This window comes from Malurus melanocephalus, unplaced genomic scaffold (genome assembly GCF_030028575.1).
Source record: "Malurus melanocephalus ecotype Western Australia unplaced genomic scaffold, MMel_1.1 scaffold_4, whole genome shotgun sequence".
NCBI classification, from domain to species: Eukaryota; Metazoa; Chordata; class Aves; order Passeriformes; family Maluridae; genus Malurus; species Malurus melanocephalus.
In genome coordinates this window covers 6,432,972-6,457,124 of record NW_026623236.1, presented here as the reverse complement: position 1 = coordinate 6,457,124, position 24,153 = coordinate 6,432,972, and the positions used below count along the sequence as shown (strand labels likewise).

At 36.2% G+C, this 24,153-nt stretch overlaps 1 protein-coding gene across 1 annotated transcript in view; it reads left to right on the top strand.

Moving 5' to 3' along the window:
- Nucleotides 1–24,153, top strand: part of ME1 (malic enzyme 1) — a 148,824-nt gene that overhangs the window by 19,598 nt on the left and 105,073 nt on the right. The window contains exon 2 of the mRNA XM_057369618.1: nt 17,940–18,073. Within this exon, the coding sequence (XP_057225601.1) occupies nt 17,940–18,073 (134 nt within the window). The remainder of the gene's footprint in view (nt 1–17,939; nt 18,074–24,153) is intronic.

The following is a 24,153-nucleotide window of genomic DNA, read 5'->3' as shown; positions in this document are numbered from 1 at the left end:
GAGGGATGGGCGGTGATTTTGTTGGAGGGCTGGACAGAGGCTCTGCCGATGCAGCTGCGTCAGTAGAGCCCTCTCATGGATTTGGGATGTCTGCAGGAGGAAGTGCTTTGCCAGCATAGCTTTGCTGCTGCCTTAGACAACAGGAACTGATCTTCCAAAAGCATTCTTCTGTTGGCACATCCAGCAGGGCTGTTGTTCATGTAACTGCTTGGCTGGAGTTTGTGATTTCCTCCATGCGATCCAGCCTGGTGCAACCATCTGTGTCAGCTTCATGTGGGCTGGTCCTCTGTTGGACAAGAGCGGGCACAAAAGTTTGCCAGGTCTCGATATATGCAGAGTCTGAGCTGAAACAATGTGAGAGAGGGGTCTCTCTTCCCCTGCCCCCCCTCACCTTGCTCAAGCTTCTTACCATCTGTAGTGTTTTAAARAATAGTGTTCTGAATTACATTTCTGTATGCAGGTGAAAATGGTCCCTTCTGGAATTCAACCTAAAAATATCTTAATCACCTAGCAGATACTGTAGGAAATTATTGTTGAACTGTGAAAATTGCAGCTGTTTAACAACACAGTATTGGTGGGTTTGATAATCCTCATAGAATCAGTGTACTTTAATGTTTCTGCAGTGTCCACTGTCTATTTTTTTGTTTCTTCTTAGAACTATTCAAAGCTAAGAATTCACCTAAAAAATCCCTCCAATCATGTAATATTTTTACAAAGTCAGATTTTAGATTTTGTTTCTGATTTGTCAAATAATGTGAGTAAACAGAATATAAAGACTGAGAAAAACATTTCTCACATTATCTAATGACTATGCTAAACCAAAAAAAATTATTTCAACTATAGGTATTTCTATGATCTAACATAGAAGCAATAGTGACCATAGTTAAGACAGTACAAAGAACAAATGTATCTGTCTTTCAGTCAGTAGTAATGTTCATTAAACTATAAATAACATGATGTTGTTAATTAGAGAAAATGATGTTAGATTAATCTTCCCACCTTTCATAATCCCAACTAAAAGTTTCTCTTGGAAGATCAATAGATCTTCTACAAAAATTTGCTTTAAAATTGAAAAGTTTTATTTGAATAGATACAGTAAAGCTAGACATTGAATGTCAGTTATTTATTATGCTTTTTTTTTTGTTGTTGTATTCACCTGTTCAACACAGAAAAAAAAGCTGCTCTATTCTGTCCAGAAAAAGATTAAATTAGTAGAGATTTCTTAGGATCTTTTACTCGTGTTCTAAAATGAGAATGTGAAAATAAATATTTACARTTCTCTTTGAAGAAGTATTTTTGCAACTCTTTTTTCCCCATTTTTTAAGAAATATTGCAGACTTACCCTTTCAATTTCAAAAACCTGTATTTAGAAACAAAATACAAATCTAAACCCAAATAAACTCCACTATCCAGAAAATCCTGTCGTGGACCACAGGGGAATAGAGGTTGAAGGAAGGCCAACCATGCCCAGGGAAGATAAGGAAAGAAAACATACCTCAATAATATGAGAAAAGCCTTCAAAGGGAAAGTTAACATTCTCTTGGGTATCACAATGTGTTATATTAYACATGGCTCATTTTTGATTTTACTCCTATGAGAGGAGACTTAGGAGYAATTTTGAGAGCTGCCCAGTTCAGAGCTCTACTTTTATGTTCTACTTATAATTTCTRTTCCACTGGGAAATGGAACAAAATTATTATTTCAGATAATTAAATACTGTGGTTAGAGCATACCATTATGCTGRGCAGTTCAGCATTTGTATGAATAAGCTGTGTAATGRGACAGACTGCACTATCTGCAAGCCTGACGACAGTACATGTTAGAAGGCAGGCAGCTTTACAGAGTGACCTAGAAACAGTGGGGAAAATGGGCTGACAGGAACATCATGAATGTAGATAAAGGCAGATGAGCAGCTCAGTGATTAGGATGGAATAACCCTGTGCAAGAGAGCAGGCTGGGAAACAAGTGGGAAGAAGGCAACCCTGTAGGAAAAGGCCTGGGTGACCTGGTGACATCGTGAAAGGGTCAGAGGCCATGAAAACAAGTTTGAGTGTGGGAAATTTGGAATAGTTCAGAAGAAAGATAGAATGGTACCTTGAGGATAGTCAATAGCAATGGGGGGCTGCTTAGAGAGAGGTGGAATCTCCATCCTTAGAGAGACTCAGTAGTCACCTAGAGATGATCCTGAGCATCCTGGCCCAGCTGGACCTGCTCTGAGTAGGGTTGGACCAGTGGACCTCCTTAAGGTCTTTCCAAGCTTTTATTTTTTTTTTTAAATGTATGCATATAATAATGGTTTGTACTTCATCAGTCAATAACTGGATTATAAACTTTTGTTCTCTTAAAATAATGTCCAGTTCTTAACTGTTTTACTATATTTTTTAAAAAAAATATTTTGTTCAAATTGATTCATGGTAGTGACATCTGACTTCTAGGGAGCAAAGAAAACTAATTTAAATGTGTGAGGATGGTTCMGATGGTCATGTATTCACTTAATGGTTTTATGAGTTACACAGAATTKTAAATTATCTGGATAAAATCAGCATTTCTCTTTTCACTTTGAAGCTGAAGTGCCATATATGTGCACGGTTAGGTTCTACTAAAGGAAATTACCCAAGAAATCCCATTGTTGCTTATCTATAGTTCTGCCTTTCATTTTCCCAATAGGGAATTTGTCTGTTTCTACTAATGTTACTGAAGGACTAGTGTAAAGCGTTGCCATCCTTGGCTTTATGTCCCTCGTGGAAGTTTTAGCAACTTAAGGGTAAATTTTTTTCTAAATCAAACACTTGAGAAATTAAGTTTTAAATTGCTTTAATGGRGACTTTAGCTGCCAGAAAAATATTTATTGATGTGAGAGTTCATTACCACCACAAAGTTGTAACTAAAACATTTTTTGATTGYTCATGTCAAAGGGAGAAACAAGTTTGGGGTTTTTTTTCAGTTAATATATGTCCCTAAAAACATGCCTATGTAAGGCATCTGAGTTGCAGCCCCTTAAAACTGTCTAAYGTTGGCATGTAGACAAATTCACATTTAATTTTGAAGGAAACTTGGGATGTATTATAGTGGTGGTTTTCCTCTCCAGTGATAATTATCTATTAAATAGTGCTGACCTAAGCAGATATTCTCAGTTTATGGTCAGCCATCTCAGAGCCCAACATGTGGTTGGATTTGCAGACTGATGATGGAGGAAGAAGGGGATTTTTAAAATAATGTGTTTTCTTTTACTTGGATTCTGTCTTATTCAAGCTGCCTGCAGTAGTATTTATGGATGTTACCATTTCTTTATTGAATAATCTGCTCCTAAAGTTGACCTATACATCCAAAATCAGTACTAATGCATGGGAAGCTTATGGTAAACAAAGAGCAGAAATAAATAAGTATTATTTCTTAAATGGAATAATCGATGGTGATTTTTTTAATACTGTTGTGCAATTGTCTGAAGTGAGAGAAAACATACCTAATGATCTAGAGAAGTTTTGCTTTAATGGGTTAAAAGATATGCTGAARTCTCAGGGATTTTGTTGTGGACTTCTGCCAGTGCTTTTTATTTTGACTCAAAGTTTCATCTRAAACAAACAAACAAGCAAAAATGTTTTATTTCTGAAGGACTCTGAATTTCCTGTAAYGTAAAATAAGTTTTAGAAGGGGGGGAGATGACTGGTTTTGGTTTTGAACGGGCAGATTTCTTTAACAGTGTAACTGATAGCAAAGAATGAGAAGGCATTCAAACTTGACACAGTTGTTAGTACAAGATCTACTGATCTGCAGAGCTACATGAGCCCAGCCAAGAGGTTCTCCTGACCTACTTTTAGGTAAAAGATCTTAAACTTGGCTATCACTGACACTTGAGAAATGACAAACATTAGATACTGTAGTATTATAGGAAATAACCCAAGCAAAACCTTTTGGACCGTATTACCTTTGCTTTAAAATTGTATTTTCCTTTTGTTGTTTGTGCCAGAAGATGTTTCTTCTTTGGYAAATTGTGTAGTCTGTGGAGGAAGTTACATAGTTTGTCAAGAATATGTCTGCATGTAGGATATGAACTATCCAAATAGAATATGTCTGCATAACAGGGTAAATGCGGATTCTGTACACACAAATTCAGAATCTTCTAATTATCTTTGTTTATTGGAGCTGTGTATGTATCTTTTACAACCTGAGTTCCCACTTTAGAATGTAAAAGGTTAGAAATCTCTAAATGTCTCTCAGTTCATTCTCCCACATGTGAAAGAAATTAAGACTGTCTAGCAGAGGGTTTTTTTACTGTTTTCCGTAGTATTACTAATAAACAAAAGCATTCATTTTACAGAAGACTAGTAAATAGTTCTGGTTCAACACAGTAATTTAAAGATACCAGCTTAAAAAATTTGCCAAGCTGGCAGCTGCTTTCCCCATGGATGATGTGTTTTGGGTACCTGCTTTGTTTGAGGGAGCCTCCTWTTCCCCTCTGAATGTGTGATTTGTAATTCCCACTGAAAACCGGCTGGGGTTCTGGATTCATCTTTGTGAGCTTCCAGTGGGATAGTGCTGCCTACCCCTGCCTGGGAAAAGAAATGTTGCCTTTTGCMGTGTGATTTAAGCTTTCCATCCAGGCATAATTAGGAACAGACAGCAAAGTAAGGTTCTTTGTGTGTGCAGTGTGTGAAGCAGATTGCWGCAGTCCAAAGCTCTTCTGGCACAATTACTTGCAGCACCTGTTTTTTCATTCTTGTATTCATCTGAGCTTCATTTCTTCAGCCTTCACATTTGCATTCGTGTGTGTTCTCTGATCTTAGTGTTCCTTGCACAGATTGTGCTCGCTCTATTTTGTCCATTACTCTTACCTTTGAGCTCTTTCAGTTATTCATAGAAAATAAATCCTGCTACTGTTTCACTTGCTTAGCTGACTCTTCATTCCCCATCTGCTTGGGCCTTCTGCTTAACTTTTCTGTTTCCRTTGCTTTCAACCACATCAGTTTGGCATGCTTTCTGTGCTTACTGTTGTGCTCTTTCAGCAGCCCCAAGCAACTCCTTATTGTGCCCTTCCTGTTTTTACTTTTCTTCTAGAAAAGTCAATGACTTCTCTTGGCCACTGTGAGAGGCAGACATAACTAAATTGGGTCGGTGTCCCCARTAAGGCTAGTGACTTTCCAATATTAAAGCTTGCTCCCTGTGAGCAGTGAGAAGGGGTCTTTCTAAACTATAAGGAAGCCAGTTTTCCTCCTGAATCTTGTAAACTAATCCTAAAGTTCAATCTGTGTAAATTACATTACCTACTAGAAAAATAAGCTGTCTTTGGAAAATCTTGCATATTATAGCTTAGACATATGGTCTTATTTTGAGTGCCAGTACTGGTGAAAGASATCTGTTTCTTTCAAGGATTGCTTTGCTATGCTAAGAGACTTACAACTGATGCCTCTGTACAACAGCAGAAACTACTTTTGMGACCAACACTTTTGGAGAAGGAGAGTCAAACTAGTCCCTCTCTAAACCAGTCATGCTGGTTTGGAAGATTGCCACTCCCACTTCACACAGCAAGTGGTGTTWCCTTTGCCAAAACAGTCAAGACCAGTAGGGAAATAAAAGATKGTGTTCTGTCTTGGAGTTTGCCATTAAGCTCTCAGTCCGTAGTCATCAGGAGTGATTGTATCTGAAGGCTCCTATGCCTTCATGTGAAATGGTCTGAATAGMATCTGGCAGTATTACTGCAGTATGAGTACTCAAGGTACAGCAACCACAATGAATTTGGGCTGTTTTTCCATTTAAAATTCCTACCATAAGCTATCTAAACCCCCCCAAAAGGCAGTTTGGTTGACTAAAGCTAAAGAGCAGATTTTTTGTGCTCTTTGAAACACTGTTGGTTTAATTTGTTTTGCTGTTTGACTTGAGAAAATAAGTGTGTATTTTGTTGTCTGAGCTTTTCAGCGATTTTATTGTGATCCTTTCATCTTTTCTAGAAAAAGCGTGACACTCAGAAAAGGAAAATTTTGTGTTTGTGTCAAAATCTGTCTACATTGTGTTTTCTTGTTACTGTTCCTTTTCTTATCTCCCTAATTTTGCCCTTGAAGACAGTGCAGATCTGTGCCATTCTCACATGGGAATTCCTGTAATAGTGTGCAACAAATGTATTCGAAGACTATCTTCATTACTGYGAGCCTAGGAATAAGATATACTCTGGAATATGTGTAGAAATAGYAAAACTGATAAGACAAAATCCCAGTGATGCCTACGGCTACATTGCTTGCACTAGATGAACTAACACTTCTGTACTATCATTTCCTTCATCAACTGGTCTTTTAACCACTAGTTATTCAGTTATTCAGTAGCTAGAAAAAAGGCTTATAATGGGTCTGCATAATTAGATTCTAGAAAATGTGAAAAGTTAGAATAGAGAAGCGATATTTACTTCAGATTCAAATAGGCTKGTGTTTAATCTTTACTTCAGGATACATTTTCAACATCAACATAGAAAATTGCTTTTCTAAGAAAGTTATTTGGGTTCTTTTCTGTTTGTGGAATTTTTTTCCTGTTTTGTTTTAGTTTTCMTGTTTTAGACTCCAGTTTCTGTGTGTGACACAGTTAAATAGAAAGGCAACTAAATCCTTCGTTTGCTTTGGAAACAGTAGCAGCCTGAAATGAATCAGGTCTACTGGGAGGGGATTCTTGTCATTTTTTCACCTTGGTGGATTTTCATTCAGGTAGAGCTGTGTGTGCCTGATAGCAAATTCAGACAGATTTATACTGGCTGTTTTCCTTAACTACCATTCAGATTTTATTTCCATAATGGTCACTTTTCTTCAGTCTACTGTTTGCTTTGATGAGTCAAGCTCTTTTGGAGAGCAGTCAAATAAAAAGAAAAGTGATATRCCCCATTTTATCCCAGCTTTTTCTTTGATTTATTTCAGTCTGATCTTTCCTATGCAAGCAGATACTATTGATATGCAGGTTGTATCTTGGCAAAAGCATGAATGCATCTGGTACAGCAGTTTTAAATGGAATTGTTCTTGCATTAGTAGATATCTTCCTTCAATCASCTAACTTTTTGCATACTTTGGAAGGCTTTGCATGACTTTGCTGTCCCTGTATTACTGGTTAAGTGACAGTTTTATCTTACAAAAATCACACTACAGTTTTAGACTGGTTGTATCTTCTTTTCCCTGTTGAGTTTTAAAGAGTTTGCCTTCCCAGTAAATCTGGTCTTTCATTGTGTTTTCTTCCTGCCTTAATCTAAAGGGATATAACCAAACAGAATTGTAGCARAGTGAAGATAAGCTTGCAGTTTTCAGGAAGATGTATAATGTGTGACAATGTGCACTCTTCTRTCCCTTAGCTGCTATTTCAGATGCTTTGATAGTCTCAGCCTRTGGTCCTAGTAATGACTGTGGCTASTGATGTSTACTCTGAGTGTTTAGGATTYCTAAATGTAAAAARTAATAGTGAACTTACTCAAAGTCTTAAGTTGGTAATTTGTTATTKTCTCTTTGTTCATGATACCATGAATTTTCAGTGACTTTTCAACAAGAAGGAAAATACTTTTATTTACAAGAAAACGTTGCAAGTAGGATGCTTATTGTTGCAGGAAAAACCGAATGCCTGCTAGATAGCAATATCTCCCTGCTAGACAGCAATTATGGCTGTGCTTATAGAACAGGTGCATCCAGAATATAAGTTTTGCATGTTGCTTTACATTGGTTTTAGTGTACTGCCCAGTTCTGAGAAAAAAAGCCAAGATTGTATGTAACAAGCTCACCAAACTAAGGGTTTGGGTAGGCTTTGCGATTTTCATGAACTACCAGCCCCTAGACTGAGATGATTAAAGGAAAAGTAAGTTTCCATCTCTGGAATGAGAAATGGTCAATATATGCAATAACTGTGTATGGCAGAAGGGTTTACAGATCATATTACCAGACTAGTAATAGAAATCCTATATCTATAGCATTACCTGTGACAATGGAAAGTAATCATCTMATTTATTTTGTCTGAAATAGTTTATCATAGTCTTAATAAAGAGAAAATGGTACCACCTAGAGTCCCACACAGACTTTCCTCAGCTTGTGGAGGGTGCTCAGAGGACTAATTTTGAGTACACATATCACTTTTAGGCTCAATAAGACACTACATACCCACAAGTAACCTGATAATCTTTGTGCCTTGCGTCACTCAACACGACAGTGCCACTGTCTCTCAGGTCAAACCTTTGTGGTTCCCCAGGCTGCCCAGTGCTCCTGTCACCACTTGGATGCAGTAGGGACAATGCATACCACTGTAGTAGTAGAGGTAAAGACCACAGGACTGAGATTGGTTTTCTGCTTTGCTCTACACAGCTCTGTTAGAGTACCTAAAATAATAATTTTTGCTAATTGTTTATCATGCCAGTGAAAAGAAATTAGTTGCTTAGTCCTATCAGAAGCCCAAAATACAGTGGCTGGTAATCTGTTTAGTCTCTGAAAGGCAGCAATACAATCTGTTAAGCATATCAGGTTTATCAAATACCCTCAGGATTTCAGGGCTTACTAACTTGTWTTTGGTTAAGTACTTATTTCAGACAGATGGAATTTTTGGCAGTTATTGAAATTCCTCTTCTACTTACATGGAAATCATGCCTGACTCTCAAATAACACCTGATTTTGCAAATGTAAATATTGTGTATTGGAGACAGCATGCCTGGCAACTGTACTTTATTTGTAAAATTATTACAGTTAGAGAGCTATTATTYAGCATTTTGTTTGTAATAATTCTGGTTAACGACATTTTATATCAACTGGTATTATGTTCATCTAAATTCCCTTCATAAATAGGGATTCCATGTCAGTTATTCCACTGATAGCATTGCATTATTTCGTTAGCATTACATATTAGAGATACAGGGTACTGACTCATAGCATCTACTATACAAGTRAATAAATATTTTAAGTAGAATTTCAGGTATGGTCTAGTAAAATGTAATGACATTTATTTTTAGAGAACACCATCATTATTTAAATTAAAATTTAATACAGTATTATAATATAAATTTAATAACTAAAAGTAAAGCTACATGTTGATAGATCTTTAGAAAACAAACATTGATGTATTGACTAAGGTGGTAWTTAACAAGATTAATTTTATTACCATAATTCATCCAGGGGTTTCGAGCTCTAAAGCGGCCTACAATCAGTTTTTTTAAATCTATAGCATAGGTAAGGTGTGTTGAAAATTAACATCTGTAATAAGAACATGCTCAACAAATTTGAAAGTGGTAAACTGCTCTTGTCTATGGTTCCCATAGCCAGAGCTTTCCCAAGTAGTAATCTTTTGATGGTCAGTACATCCCAAAGGAGTTGTAAAAGAATAAAAGTGGCTCAGAAATCTCCAGGGACAAAAAAAAACCAACAAAACCAAAGAAACCCCAATATGAATATTTGTTCATCTTCTGTTGTTCTACAGTTTAAGCTGTGTTTCATGCTGCTGTTTGGTGTTATCTGCTAGGAGCAGCCAAGAGAGCCAAGACAGGTCTCTCTCCACTGGTGGGATGTCTCTGCTAGGGAATTGATTCAGGGGAGACAYAGACCACAAATGGTACTTGTTAGTAAACCTCTTATTAATTTGGCTGCTCCTACAAACAGAATCAGGGTGTTGCTGTTAATAGCAGATAACTGAACCCATTAATCCAGGTCCCAGTTTGCTCCTGCCTGTGTTCACTGCACCTCCCAGGTGGGAGCAGCAGTAGGGGGACAGCCAGCTTTTGAGAACCCCAGCTCTGATGGAAAGCGTACAAATTTTGCTGGTTGCTTTGAGATKAAAAATCCCTGTAATAATATGAATGATTCAGAGTAAGGTGATCATTCAATGGGTTATGTGGATTGAGGAGTCAAAAGGATGGTCGAGGCTTGATGTAGCAGCCACCTATAGGCAACTAGTGTCCCTTGAGACAGAGAGGAGTGTTGTGCCTGGATTTTATCTTCTGCAGTAAAAGGCTGCTATGCAGTTGATTTACAGTTGATACTATTGCCATAATGAGCAATGTTGTTCCCATACCTTCAAGCCTTCCAGTTTTCAGTGAGTTGGAGCAATTTGGATCAGTGACTGTAAGGTATCTATTCTTGAGTGAGCTTTAACTTCATCCTCTAATTATCATGCGTGTATAGGTGCCTATATTGCATATGAATTACTAAATTTAGAATCTTAATTAGACCCAACCCATCATCCTACATTATAGCCCAGCATGCAATATATTTTTATATCTTATTGTCTTGGTGACTTCTTTTACAATTTGTTTGTTACTGTCAGCTGTTTGTGTAATACAGYCTTCTCCAAATTAGGGTGAGGGGAGATTATGCACTGCAAAAAGGTTTTACTCTGTATATGTATAAAAATACAGAAATAGTTCCTTAAAATAGGTTTTCGTGCTTACCTTCAGGTAATTGTTTACATAAAGGATTGTTAGAATAAGAATGCTGTGCTGTGTCATTTCTAAAGTGCTGGTCAGAATCATGCTTGTGTGCAATCACTGTCTCAGCTCACGGCACGGCTGCCAAGCTGCCCACACATTCCCATGATGAATTTGCCAAGAGAAGTYTGATCTCCTTCTGGCCACCTGCATTTGTTTTGAGTCATAAGTCCATGGGTGTGTRTATTAGCTACTGTTTTTATCTGTGCTTCATTTGTTGGAAGCTGATTTTGACTTTTGTTTTGGTTTCCCTGTTGACKTGACTTTTTAAGTTTGCTTTTGAAAATCCTGTGGACTTAGAACTGGGCTATGAGAATACTTAAGGTCATTTGGTGTTCCTGGGGGAAAAAAAATTGTGTGTTCAACACAGTGCAGCAGATCTGCCACAGCTCTAAAAAACCAGCTTKGAAATATAAATGCCAAATGTCACAATATAGTTTTTCAAATTAAAGTACTTGTTAAAAAAGCTGTGTTTAAAGAAAAGTGCATAAAACAAAACCTGTGCTTTTGGTGTTTTATAGCTGAAACTAGGACAGTTTCTTCTTTTCTTGTTGTTCAGAGCTGTACCCATCAACTATAGTATATTCTTTTAAATTGACTTAATCATGCCTCACAGTCTCACAAGTCCTGATGGATACCTGTATATGAAGGCTTACCAAAAGGAGCCCCAGTGCTGTATCAAAATTGGAATCTCCTGCTTACACTTCACCAGTCCTCCTTCTCTAGCTTCCTCCTTCCTCATCCCAGCCWGGGTAGGTACCTGTTTGTGTCTGTGTTTCCCAAGTCCAGTGAAGGCACTTAGTTAGCAGGAGTCATTGCTAATTCAGGGATCTCAGCTGTAAGTCAAGACCTGTACAAGATCTGTGTTAGGTACTGTAGAAAGGCAAGAAAGCCACAGTTCCTCTRCCAGGGAACCTAGTGGACTAAGCACTAGTTAATATACTGATTTTTAAACCTTAATCTGAGATGCATAATCCAGAGCTAACCAACGTACCTCACAAAATGCCCAGTAGAGAATGTGAGCATAGTTTTGGGGAAAAATAACTTTTTTTGATAGATGGTGGTTCTGACACACAGTGACTTTTCTACTTGCAGTCCAATAATACTTTAAATAATGTATCCCTTATAAATGGTTATCAATGTTCTTTGCTTCTGAAAGCAAAGCTGTTGTCTGTATGTGTTCCCAGAGGATTGCAACAGAAGATTTTTATTTTCATATTCAGTTTTTATTTTTTTGCTCTATGCTATTCATCTCTATTCATCTTCGAACTATGGTAATTTTCTGCTATTGATCTTATTCTTTCTTCTTATCAATTTGTATTTGTCATCTTTATTCCTAGCCGTCATAAACACCATTTGAAAGGATTTCTTTTTTTCTCCAAAATTTTAATAATCCTGATTTTGTTTTTTTAAAATGAAATTGCATTCAGCTATTCAAACCCTTTGTGTCTAGTCTTTATAGCAAATGATTCCTAAGAAGCAACATGAATCTATAAGTAAGTTGACATTTCGCAGAAATATTTTTTTTCTACAGGTCCAAAAGAAACCACCTTAACAAAAAACTGTGTGTTAATTTGCACCATAAAAAAAAAAAAAATTAGTCCCTCCCCTTACCTATTGGGTACTTTGTGTGACTGGTCTGGCTAAAGCACTGGTTGCAAAGAATAGCTGCATTAGCTGCCTCTGCTTGTAATTTTTTTGGCAGCCATGACAAGTATGGGTAGAGAAAACAGCAGTAACATCTTTAGCCATGTCTACTGCTCAAACACCAGTTTCTTGCCATGAACCACATTTGTTTTCAGCAGAATGAGTTCATTATGGAGTGTGTGCTCAGATTAGTTATTCTAAGTATTTCCTGGTGTATTGTGCCTTGAAATGACTGTTGAGCATGGAATATTAAAAGTATTTAGCCTGTTTCTCTGAAAAATGTTTGGATTATAAAAAAAATGAAGGGGAAATGCTTGTAAAACTTTATTTTTGCCTGTTCGGAAGGTGACTTTTATAAAAGACACATATTATATAAAATAGCTCAAAGGGATTTGCAGGTCATTAAGCTCTTAAATGTAGCTTAAAATGCTTGAAAATACATATGCTGTGTATTTTTATAGAGATTTTATAAAAATTTCTTTGAATGTGTAAAATTTTGTAGAGTTGTGTTTTAGTTTTGGGTTTTTTTTTAACATTCTGGTCTTAAAGGGCTTTTTGGCACTAGTGCCTGAAACKGTTTTATGTAGCTCATTTTTAGCAGGGCTATACATAAATTTTGTTGCTTCCTCAGCCTAAGAAGCCTTTCTTAAAAGAAATTAATTTTGACATGGATTCCTCCCTAACAGTAATAAAGTAGTATGAAAAGCCAAAATTGCTGAAGGCAAAAGCTTGACTAGCAAAAGAATGGCTTGCAAACAGTCATGCATACCAAAGATCATGTTTTCCTAAGAAGTGCATCTGGTTCTGCAGCTGAATTTCTCCTGGAGACAATCTTAGGCATGGAGTGGTGTGAGCAGCGTGGGATGATGTGTGACTGGCAGCTAGTAGTGATGCCACTGATTTTCCATTTGGGACATAATGGGGAAAAAACTCTTCCCTACTAATTGGAGAATGTTTTTGGTCTTTCAGCCAAAAGCATTCATCATGTCATTTTTTTGTTTGTTTTTAAGAATGGAATTTTTAAGAATGGAATTGCAGGGTTCTGAAAGTCCATTTGTTCAAAAAATTGATTCAGATTTTGAGGCAGACAAGCATTGCAGTCAGCTGTGGGATTTTCTCAGAGCTTTGTCTGGCAGAGTGCTCCTCAGCTTCTGCTCAGGGATATCAGCTGCTGTGGTGGGAGGCTGTAAGGGGTGGCGAGGTGCCAGCTCTCCTTCCTGGCCWTTGCAGCAGATGTTGAGCATATCTGAGTCCCTCAGGCTTCTGGGCATTTTTCATAGTATTGTTGAAATTGGTTCACTGCACTTCTGTGATTCAGGTATACAGATTTTAACAGAGAGATTTTTAATTTTTTGATGGACACTGAGACAGCAATAAACCTACTTGTCTGTCYCCAAAATACTCTAGAGAGTGTAATTTTCCTCTAGCAGTGTCTTAGACCAGCAATCCAGAGATTGCTTTCTCATAGAATGGATGGTACTTCTAGATATACATCCCTGCCACACCTTTTCACCTTCCTCCTCATTTTTTCCTCTCCCCTTCAYAGATCCAGTAGGCTCAAGTATACATATGAGTACTTGAGCTTTAGTAGTGCTGTTGATGGTTGTCTCCTGAGTCCCTGAAGCCTCATGAGCCTTGATTTTCTCCTTCCAGAGGCTGATGAAAGAGTCACCGAGGTACAGAACCTTGGATCTGGACACTGGCTTAGAAGAGGAAGCCGTCTCCTATATCCTGTTAAGCTAATACTTTTGTGGCACACATGCAGTGAGGCCAGCAGGAGGAGAGGAGCTATTCTTATGAGTTGAAGTTTTTAAAAATGAACGTTTTGATCTACTAGAACAAAAGATGGCTAGGTCTGGGGAGAAATTGGAGAAGGATCCCTGCAATGAATCCTGCCTAGCCTTTAGTGAAGCTGACTCTGAAGCACGAACAGAATGCACATATTGCTTTAGTACMCTCTTTTTCTAAAGGTTTATATAAACCTAGCAATTATATGAGCTTCCAATATTCTATGTCAGTGCAATCTAGTTTGTTTTAAGAGAGAAAACTTGGTCTCCGTTAACTGTGAACGGAGGCTGAGAGAGCTCTTGAAGTATTTTGAATGTGCTCTCTGTCTTTTCAAGCACMGCTTGAAAATTCGGTCAAAAGCCAGTGCAAAAAGCTGTCTGATACAAGATGGTGCTCTGCTGTTTATTCTGTTTATGGCTTTTCAGTACTGCAGCAGAGGAAGGGTATTATTGTACAGGTAACTGCACAAGAACAATATTGTAGATGAGGGGCTTTGGGGGATCAGAGATTATGAACAGAGGACAGATAGTTGAGTGGAGTTGATAGCCAATAGACATTAAATAATGGAAGAATACTGAACGATGTGCAGTAATAGAAATCACTGCTACAATTACAAAAATTCACAATGTTACAAATGAAGAGACAAATTCAGAATTAAATGTATTAGCAATGGGATAAATTTCTTGACAACTCAGAGAGCTCTCTATGTGCAACTGAGAATCTGAAAGGATATTTATGCCTAAGGAACAATTAAAAAAAAAAAAAANAATAATGGAAGAATACTGAACGATGTGCAGTAATAGAAATCACTGCTACAATTACAAAAATTCACAATGTTACAAATGAAGAGACAAATTCAGAAATCAATGTATTCGCAATGGGATAAATTTGTTGACAACTAAGAATTCTCTCTATGCGCAACTGAGAATAAAAAAGGATATTTATGCCTAAGAAACAAAAAAAAAAAAAAAAAAAACCAAAATTTTAATCAAAAGGTCCGGGAGAAAGGAAAGTAATGAGGCAGCCGAAGAACAACTTGGTTTTGCCAAAAGCAAACCAAAGCATATAAAGAAACATAAGAAACAGAATTCTTGAAGAATTGCAAACTCTTAACTGGGAGGGTTGATAATAACTACACTTTTCATCTCTATGATGTATATTATGCATAAAGCAGTGAATAAACCGAAACTAATTAGGAAAAGGTTAACATTTATGGTTGCATTCTCTTGCCCTTATGCTGTTCTTAGATTGTCATGATGGTTTTTCTTCTTTAAAAGTTTATTTGTACTCCAAGCTGCAGAATAAAAATATCCACACTGTTGACAATAGTTGGGGTGCTAGATGATGGAAGTCTGTTCCCATCCAGGTGTGCACATAATACGCCTCWCAGGAAGGAGGAGTTGTGCAAACCAAGCTGGACCTACAGCCCTCTCTGCTGGATGGCTGGGAAACAACACTTCAACAGGAAAAAAATAAGAATTTTGATGTGGAAAAGAAAATCTGAGGCTAGTGCAAGAAATCTAGGCATAAACYACAAATTCTACATAGTTAAGGTCTTCCCTATTATGAGCAGATGTAATAGCATACRCTTATTTTATAAAATGGCCTTTGCTTTTTAAGTTATCAGCTGATGTGTTTTAATAATTCTTTTGAGCACATACAGGGTCTGAGGGGAGAAAAAAAAATAGCATTTCATCTTAGAAATTTGAAAAATTAATAATACCTGTGCCAAAGAGGAATGTTTAAGTGAAAGATTTTCTAACCATATATAGCTTAGTGGGTACTTTTTTTTTGTAGTAATGAACCAAAGACATTAACACTTACTATAGAAGCTGTAGTAATACGTGGAAAATGTTCTATTCAAGATGAAGTACTTTTTAAAAAAGGCATTTGGCAAGATGTAATACAGGTGTTTGTTTTAAGATAAAATATATTTTCCAGTCAGAGGGGAAATCCTATCATAATAATTAAAGTTCACATTTTATTCCTAATGTAAAGGCAAACACAGACCTTTGGAATTTTTTTTTTATTCCATTTGACTAATGGAAACAGGGAAAAGGAGAATTGCAGAGAATAACTGGATTGCCACTTTACTACCAGCACTAGAAGATCCACTAAAACTATGCAGCTCCATGAAGTCCAGTCATTTGGAACTGATTATCAAGTGTATGTGAGCACACATGGGTTTTTWAAGCCCAAAAAGTCTACTGGAGATAAGAGGGATCAACATTGAATGAACTTGTGAGAAGTGTTGACTCTTCCTTCTTCCTTGGTTTCTCAAGATGGGATAGCAGCTGAAGACATTAATGACATATCTGGTCACAGAAARTTCATTAGGGAGAAAGAATGCAGGCTTTGTGTACACATTTGGAAACCTCTGAAATCTCACATACATGGAGAACTACAGCAAAACAGTTMTTGATCTTTATTAAACTTGGTTTCCCTTCATTTACTGTCTAGGGTAGGAGAAGCACAGTCTGAAAATATTTTATGTTTTGTAAAGTGTTCTTATAAATATTTCTTTTAAGTGATCATTTCTTAAAGGTAATTCATTATTACTTAAGGGTAATAACTTGATTAATGGCATTATGGAGCAGATAGTGTGTTGGGGTTGCTTTAGGGTGTTTTCCCTTCTTTTTTCAAGTCCCAATGACATAACCACCTGACAATTTAGRTTAAAAATCATGTAAGAAATGCAGACTAGTAAGATACAGGAAGATTATATGTTTTTGTTTTGTAAGAATAAGCCCTGTGAGGTCACTATTTCTGAGAAATAAAAAGCCAAACCAGAAACAAAAAGGAAGAGACTGTCTAGGTATCAAACTAACTAAGAATTTATCACAATGTATCACTCACCAAGTGTTTTGTGAAAGGCAATAGGGACATTGTCTGAAGGACTGAATTTGTTCTCTTGAAAAGACAAGAGTAGTGAAAGTGTAGATTGAAGGAAGCCTTTTGTATTTATGCTCTTGTTTTCCTTGTTTTTTTCCTGTCATTTGTTGACCCAGCTAATTCTAACGATAACACAAACAAAGAAATTTTAGAAGTCTTTTTATAGAGGCTGTTGTGRAAGTACCTCAGTAGTATTTATTTTCCATAGGCAAATAAATGCAGAAACACTACATTGCTGTTTTTTCCTCTTTGATGGATCTCAAGTTTTCTCAAATGTTTGTTTGGATAAGAAACAAAGTACTTTTTATATAGTTGTATCATAGATGTTGAATATTAGGCAACTGTCTAATGGCTTYTTTATATGTGTATACATACACATCTTCTTGGCAGAGTAATAAATGCTACCTCTACTACCTGAATTTTAGAATAAGTTTACACTGCATGATAAGCATATTGCAAAGATACAGGCAGTTCTAGTGTTAACCTAAGAGAGGCCTCAAAGACGTGCAGATCAGCCAGTATTGRCTCTGGAGCAGAAGCAGGGCAGGCACAATGGAGCTAAAGGAGAGCTGCAATGTGTCTGTGGAGCCACCAGCCAGGGGCTATAGCATGAAACAAATGTGTACATCTCAGAGTTCATATATGGAAGAAACTCCTCTACTTTTTCCTTTTATCCCCTAAAGCTGTCAAAGGTCTGATCCTGCCCGTCAATCCTGCCTGGCTGCAGTTAGCCCAGCAGAGTAAAAATTGAGCAGCCAGAGTGCCCAATGATGGTGTGCCAAATCCATACTCATGTTTCTGTTGTAAAGGTGCCATCTTTCTTACAGTAGCACGGGTAATTTCTGAAGATGTTTTAGACAGACAAACATCACTGAAAAGCAGCAAATGAATGGAATGAATATATGGCTGCTTTCTTCAGCTGTAACTCACCAGTTTTACAGATGATACTCTTCTRGTGTCAGGAGACCTTAACTTGTTCTGTGCTGGGGTGGAGTTATTGTACAGTACAGGCCTGTTCTCTTATGGTTCCATAAAACCTTTCCCCAAAATAATAGCACAATTCTAAATTCTGTTTAATTTTAAATAGTTTTTTATGATGCTGACTTTACTTGTGCTATGAATCACTGCACCATTTTTCTTAAATTAATTATCTCTCATATACATTTATACATGGTTTTTATTTTTATTTTTTCAGGGCATGGCTTTTACTTTGGAGGAGAGGCAACAACTGAATATTCATGGATTATTGCCGCCTTGCTTTCTTGGTCAAGATGCTCAGGTTTATACAATTCTTAAGAATTTTGAAAGGCTGACATGTGACCTAGACAGGTAAAGTATGGCTATGAAACTTTATCCTACTTGCAAATTCATGAGTCCCTTACTTTCTTCTGTATAGTAGTATAGATGAACTTTGGGGGTATTTTTTTCCAGCTGTGGTTGTTGATTATTGGGAGTTGTTGAACTAAATACATATTCTTGCTAGAATGCTTTCTTCAAATCAACTCCTACTTTAAAACTAATCTTCCAGAGCTGTTCACATGAACTTACTTTGGTGACCAAATGATACAAAGGTCATCAGCAGCAAATGAACTCACATTAAACTAAAATTCAATAATGACTTTATATGCATATAGATACATATGCATTACAACACATAAAATATTATAAAATTATTATGTAACATAGTATTGCTGTGCTTGCTTTGAGGTAGTCCCTTCATGATGCAGCTCATTCTTTCATATGTTCCAAGAGATTTAAGGCAGTTTCAGCTGCTTGTTTCTACTTGAATTGCTGGAATTTCTCTTCACCTATAACTTAAAAGCAGGAACAAAAAGGATCCYTACCTCATTATTGTATGCATTTCTTAACTAGGAAAGAATTTCTTCAGGAAAGGGGAAAAAAGAAATAATCTATCAATTTTAAATGACAGAGTATTAAAACATTGAATGATGTTCATTCTGTACTGCAATAAAACACTGCATACTGAAGTTTTGATTGCAGTGGGAATAATGAAGTAAAAATAACTGACTCCAAGTTTTGTGGRAATACTTTGCAGAAAACTATCTTTATTATGTTAAAAGAAAGAAAAATCTGTCTGTCTTGGGGGTGGGGGAGGAAAGATTTTTCTTTAAAGTACAATTTAATCCATGTATGATAGACACAAATAATATGTTAGTTTAAAGAAATATAATATTGTTACAAGTAAATGTAAAAAAAAGATTTTTCAGAAGCCATTTGCTTCAGAGAATATTTTTCCAAAACTGCCCCTGTTAAGCTTAAGATCTGTAAATAAACAAAAACTTGGTGTCATTCTTTCCCACCTATGAGTCTTCTTGGGCACTTTCTCGTCCCCAAATACATAGTTGGGTAAAGAAGAAATTTGTTTCCTGCTCCTGTGACCAGACATCTCTAAAACAGAAGGGCTAACATTAAATTGTTCCATCCATGTGTCTTGAGCATTAGACTGTAGCTTACCATTTTATACCGTAAAGCCAGTTTTTRTTATAATGCCTGCTTTAGTATAAAGGTTATATTATACTTTGCAGCTTTGCAGTACAAATTTATTATTGTTAATTCCATTGTAGTGATGCAGTTTAACTGACCAAGCTAGAAAGTCTTCAGTTCACAGAAATAGCTTAAAACTGTTACAAGTTAAGCTGTTTTCTCACTAATGTGTCCACTAGTGAGAATACTTCAATTAAGATTTTAGTAATTAACATMTAAAATAAGCTTATAGCTGTGTTCAGTTTTCAGTCTTATTCTGTGGCATGTGTCTGTTGCATTTTCTCAGCCACAATATTTGATCCAGGTATTGGAATCTTCTCCTTCCCCTTACAGTGTGAATAAACAGTGTGGCCCCATTTATAATGCTGTGGTGGGATCTCATCACAGGAGATGTTCAAAACCTGACTGAATGTGCCCCTGGGCAAACTGCTGTAGCTGACTCTGCTTTGAGCAGGGGATCAGATGAGGCAATCTCCAGAGGTCCCTTCAACCTGAGCTRGAGTATGCTTTCATAACACAAGTCTCATAGTAGTTAAGAAATAAGCTTTCAGGGGTAATCTTGGATCAATGCAAATTGGTATAAATTAAATCAGGTTGTCCCTTAAGAATATTAAATTATGTAAATCCACAAGTAATCCCCAAATGGAATTATTTTTTTAAGAAACCATATTTATACTCTGTGAACACCTAGCAGATCTAAGTTGGCTGTTCATGCCATACTATGTTTTGATTAAAAAAAATTTCATTTTCCTCATGTATTATTGGGGCTCTATATAGCTGTCGTGTTTTCTCCATCTCCAAAATKATTTGTGTTGCATGCGTGGGTCTGCATTTAGGACCATTGATGGAAAGACTTAGTAACATTTGCATGCAGAAGATATTTCCTTTTAAGAATGTCAGCATTGACACCTTGGGCTCCTTTGCAGATAAAATGTTTATTTGAATTGAGTGTGCAAAAAGTTGCACGTGCAAAATGTAATTTGCAGGTGTATTTATAAGTCAAAGTGTCTGACACTTTCATTGGAGTTTGTCACTAAAGAGTCTKCTTGGAGGACATTACATGTGTGTGAGCGCACTCCTCAAGCCAGTATGTGAGCTCTGGTCTCCTATGTTTATGCTCAAAGCATTTTAAATAAGAGTGACTGTAGCCTGTCACAATTACTCCTTGAATCTCTTCTTTGATGAAGAATGCCAGAAGATTTTGACTATTTTAACTGAAATTTGAAAGGAAATCTCAAGAGTCTCATGTAAAGGCAGGTGCTCAAGGACAATCTTGCTTAAAAGCATGCAGTTATTGCCTTCTACTGAGTGTAAATGTCCTAATTCTAGAAAAATATCCCATGTTTCTTGCAGTATGCATCTGGCATAGTCTTTGCTCCCATAGAAACMGTGTTTCAAAAGAGATAGAGAGAGGCTGTTGTTTTCCTTCTAGATCTTGCCAGTGRTGTATTCTTGAGTGTTTTATGTCCAAATACAAAAGATTGGGTACAAGCATTCAGATATTGCAGAGGTGGAAACTATTAAATACTTTAGATGCAGTGGTATCTGATGAAACATAAATACTATGTATGACAGACTCTTACATTGGCAGGATTGCCCTGGTTTTGCATGGAAAGAGGGTGAAACTAAGTTGATAGATAATAATAATAATGCCATGGCATGACATGTTTTGGCACGGCTGAAATGCCTTTGCTGACTTGTAGCATGAAATTGTTGTACTCTGAAATACCAAGAGTTTATACACAAAATGAATATGAAACAACAGCTGATCAGTTGCCTGGTGTGCKTGGCAAAAGGGACACCAATAAGTGGAAATAGTTCTATTCTTCTAACTTAATTTGGAAAAACTGATGGATTCTGCAAGTAATTTTTTTTTCTTCTCTGCATGTTCATAATTGTCTTTCTTCTTGCCCTGTACTGATACTGAAATTGTTCCTGGCACTGTGACATCTTCTGCCTGAGCTTTGCTTTCTTCAAAGAGTCACAGTGGTAAAATGTTATACTGGATGTGTTAACGTTAGGAGAGAGGCCATCAAATCACTTTTCCAGAGAATACCGTCTTACTTTGTATTTTCTTAAAGTTCCCTGTCTTTAATGCATTTTTATATAGATGCCGATGATGCAGAGTAATGCAGCTAAGTATCTTACACAGGTTAAAAATATTAACCTTTCCTCCCATCTTCCTTTTATTTACTCTCCTATTTTTCAAGATAAGAGCAAACAAATTGGGGGTTTGTTCTGTTTTCACCTTTCCATTTTTTGCTATGATAGTTGGGCCAGTTGTCCTAAGAAATCATCAGTAGTTTTCCAGTAGTTATATCAGTTTTCTTTTGGGTTTTCAATGGTATGTAGTTTATATCATCTTGTTGCTACTGTATTTCATTCCCTTCATAATAGCAGACTAGTACGAAGCATTCTTAGGTGAAGAAAAGGCAAGGGGAAAACGTGCCACACTGAAATTTGAATGCTTGGCAGTCTCCTCTGTCTGACTTGCCAGACCTTGATTTTTGTCCTCTGAAACCTTTCCCTGAAATCTTTATTCAAGACTCCTTGTCTGAGGACAGATAATATTTTTTCTCCCTTTTTATAGCACAAATGATTGTTCTCAGGGTTTTATTGCTTGTTTTCATTATGTTTTCAATTAAATGTGGGCTTCAATAAAAGATTTCATTAAATACTGAATTTTAAATACATTTTGAAACACAATGCTGAAAAACACCTCATGCTTTTAGTTGTGTAGATACTTGGATGTTGCTAAAAGATGCAGACTTGTTGTCTAATGCATTATAGCCGACWCCATATTGAGGATGAAACATTTTTGATTTTTGCTTGTTGAAAGAATTTTTGAGTAATTTGATAACTCCTAATTMAGCAAATTGAGCTGTTGAGAAAGAAGACATATATCTGCCATTGAAAAGTAACCTTCTAATAAAAATTGCACTTCTCTGGAAATATTCTTCACTCTATTATAATATTTCTTATAYTGATTTGGATATGATCAAGTATGTAATATTTAAAAATATATGCAGTATGCAGTTACTACCTTTGCAAGTTCTTCAGCATATCCTGAATATAAAAGTGACATGAGAAATACAAATAAGAAAGTAAAACCCTAACTTAATGCTATRGGACAATAAGAACAAAATGGAAAGTTTTAACAAACWTTTTTTTTTATTTGAAGCTCCTAAGGAAGGCTTTTGCTAAGCTTTTAGTTTCTTTTGTAAAAGATTTCTTTACCCCATTTAAAATCAAGTCTTGATCTGAGCGATAAGAAAGGATGATGAAAAGGTATTTTATACTCTTATGTAGCCACACCTCATTTTAATGAAAGTGGTAAAAAGAATAAAATACTGGCAACTGTTTTGGAATGGTGCTTTGGCTTGCATTGTGCTTGCAGTGTCCAGTATAGAGTGGGGGCCAAAATATGCACAACATTCKCTATCATCACTTTAAATGTTCTCTGGAAACAAAATTAATGTCTTCATATATATTTACAGTTGCACGTGCATGAACTTRTATTTCAAGATAAATGTTGTATTTCAAGTTAAATGTTGGATAGTCATCCTCAGGAGAAATGTTTTAATAAAGCAAATGCTCTGAGAATTCAAGGACATTGAAAGATATGCTATATCATAATGAAATMCTAGGAAAATAAAGGCTATAGGGAAATGTAATAATATGAAAGAAAATTAGTATGTATGTATGTATCTATGTGTATTTGTAGCAGAGAACTACAAGAGCAAAATATAATTTAACCTTGGACAACATTCAAAACTAATGTGTATGATGAAAGGTGGTTCTGATTGCCTCATGATGATGGTATTTAGAGAACAACTGCAACTTTTTAGTTTCTAGATCTCTATGTGTTTAGGGTCTAAATTATCCTTCATGACACAAGGGAAGGGATATTGTTTTGCCTCACTTCTGTCACGTCGTTATAGTCACCAACTGCCAGACTGGCTGTGCTCACCTTGCTTATAGTGCTTGTTAAATTTACGTAGCAGTTCCCCAAAGAAGTGCCTCCCTGATATACAGTGTCAGACAGCTAAGCTTGAATGGAATGCATTCAGTTTTACTAAGGTGCTCTTTGTCAGATGGTTACCTGACTATATTTATGTCTTTCTAAAGAATGAATTGGATTTTATTGGGGCCTGTAATGCGTAAGTATGCAGAAGGAAAGTTCATATGAATAATATTTAAAGGTTATATTTAAACCTCTGGGCTTTTGGAATGAATGTGTTCTGTATGTATCCTCAACACTTCTGTAATGAAATGATGGACATATTAAACTTTTTGAGTGTAAGTAGTTAGAAATCCATTGTAAATTTTAAAAAAAACCTACATAAATTGTATACATAAATAAAGACTTCGTGTAAGCCARTTGGTATAGAAGACTACTTATTTTTTACAGCAATACTTAACATTGCTAAAAGTAGTGAATAGACAAGGTTTAGGATCACCAAATTCCTAAATATTAGGTATTCWCAAAGTGACAGGGTTATACCTATGTGAACTGGTACAACTTGAAATCATTCATAGACTCATATCATCTGTTACACTCAGCATTGCATTTTGGCTTTCTGATTGGGATCTTAAAACAGTAATGTAATTATTCAATGTAAGTGTGATGGCAGTCAAAAGTAGATCAAGCTAAATATAACTTTTTYCACCCTCATTTATATATCCTTTTTTTTCTCAATGGCTTTCTTTTAAAATAAATATAGAACTTACTCAAAATTGGTTTTATTTAGGAGATATAACATTGCAGATTTCATGTCAAACATRGACTTAAGGGATGAAAGGCCATGTGTGTATACTTTGTTTTCAAAAGCTTTGTTTTTCAATATTTATTTGAAGTATTAGTCCGGATTTAGGATAAATTTCTGTCGAGGTAAGAGCATGCA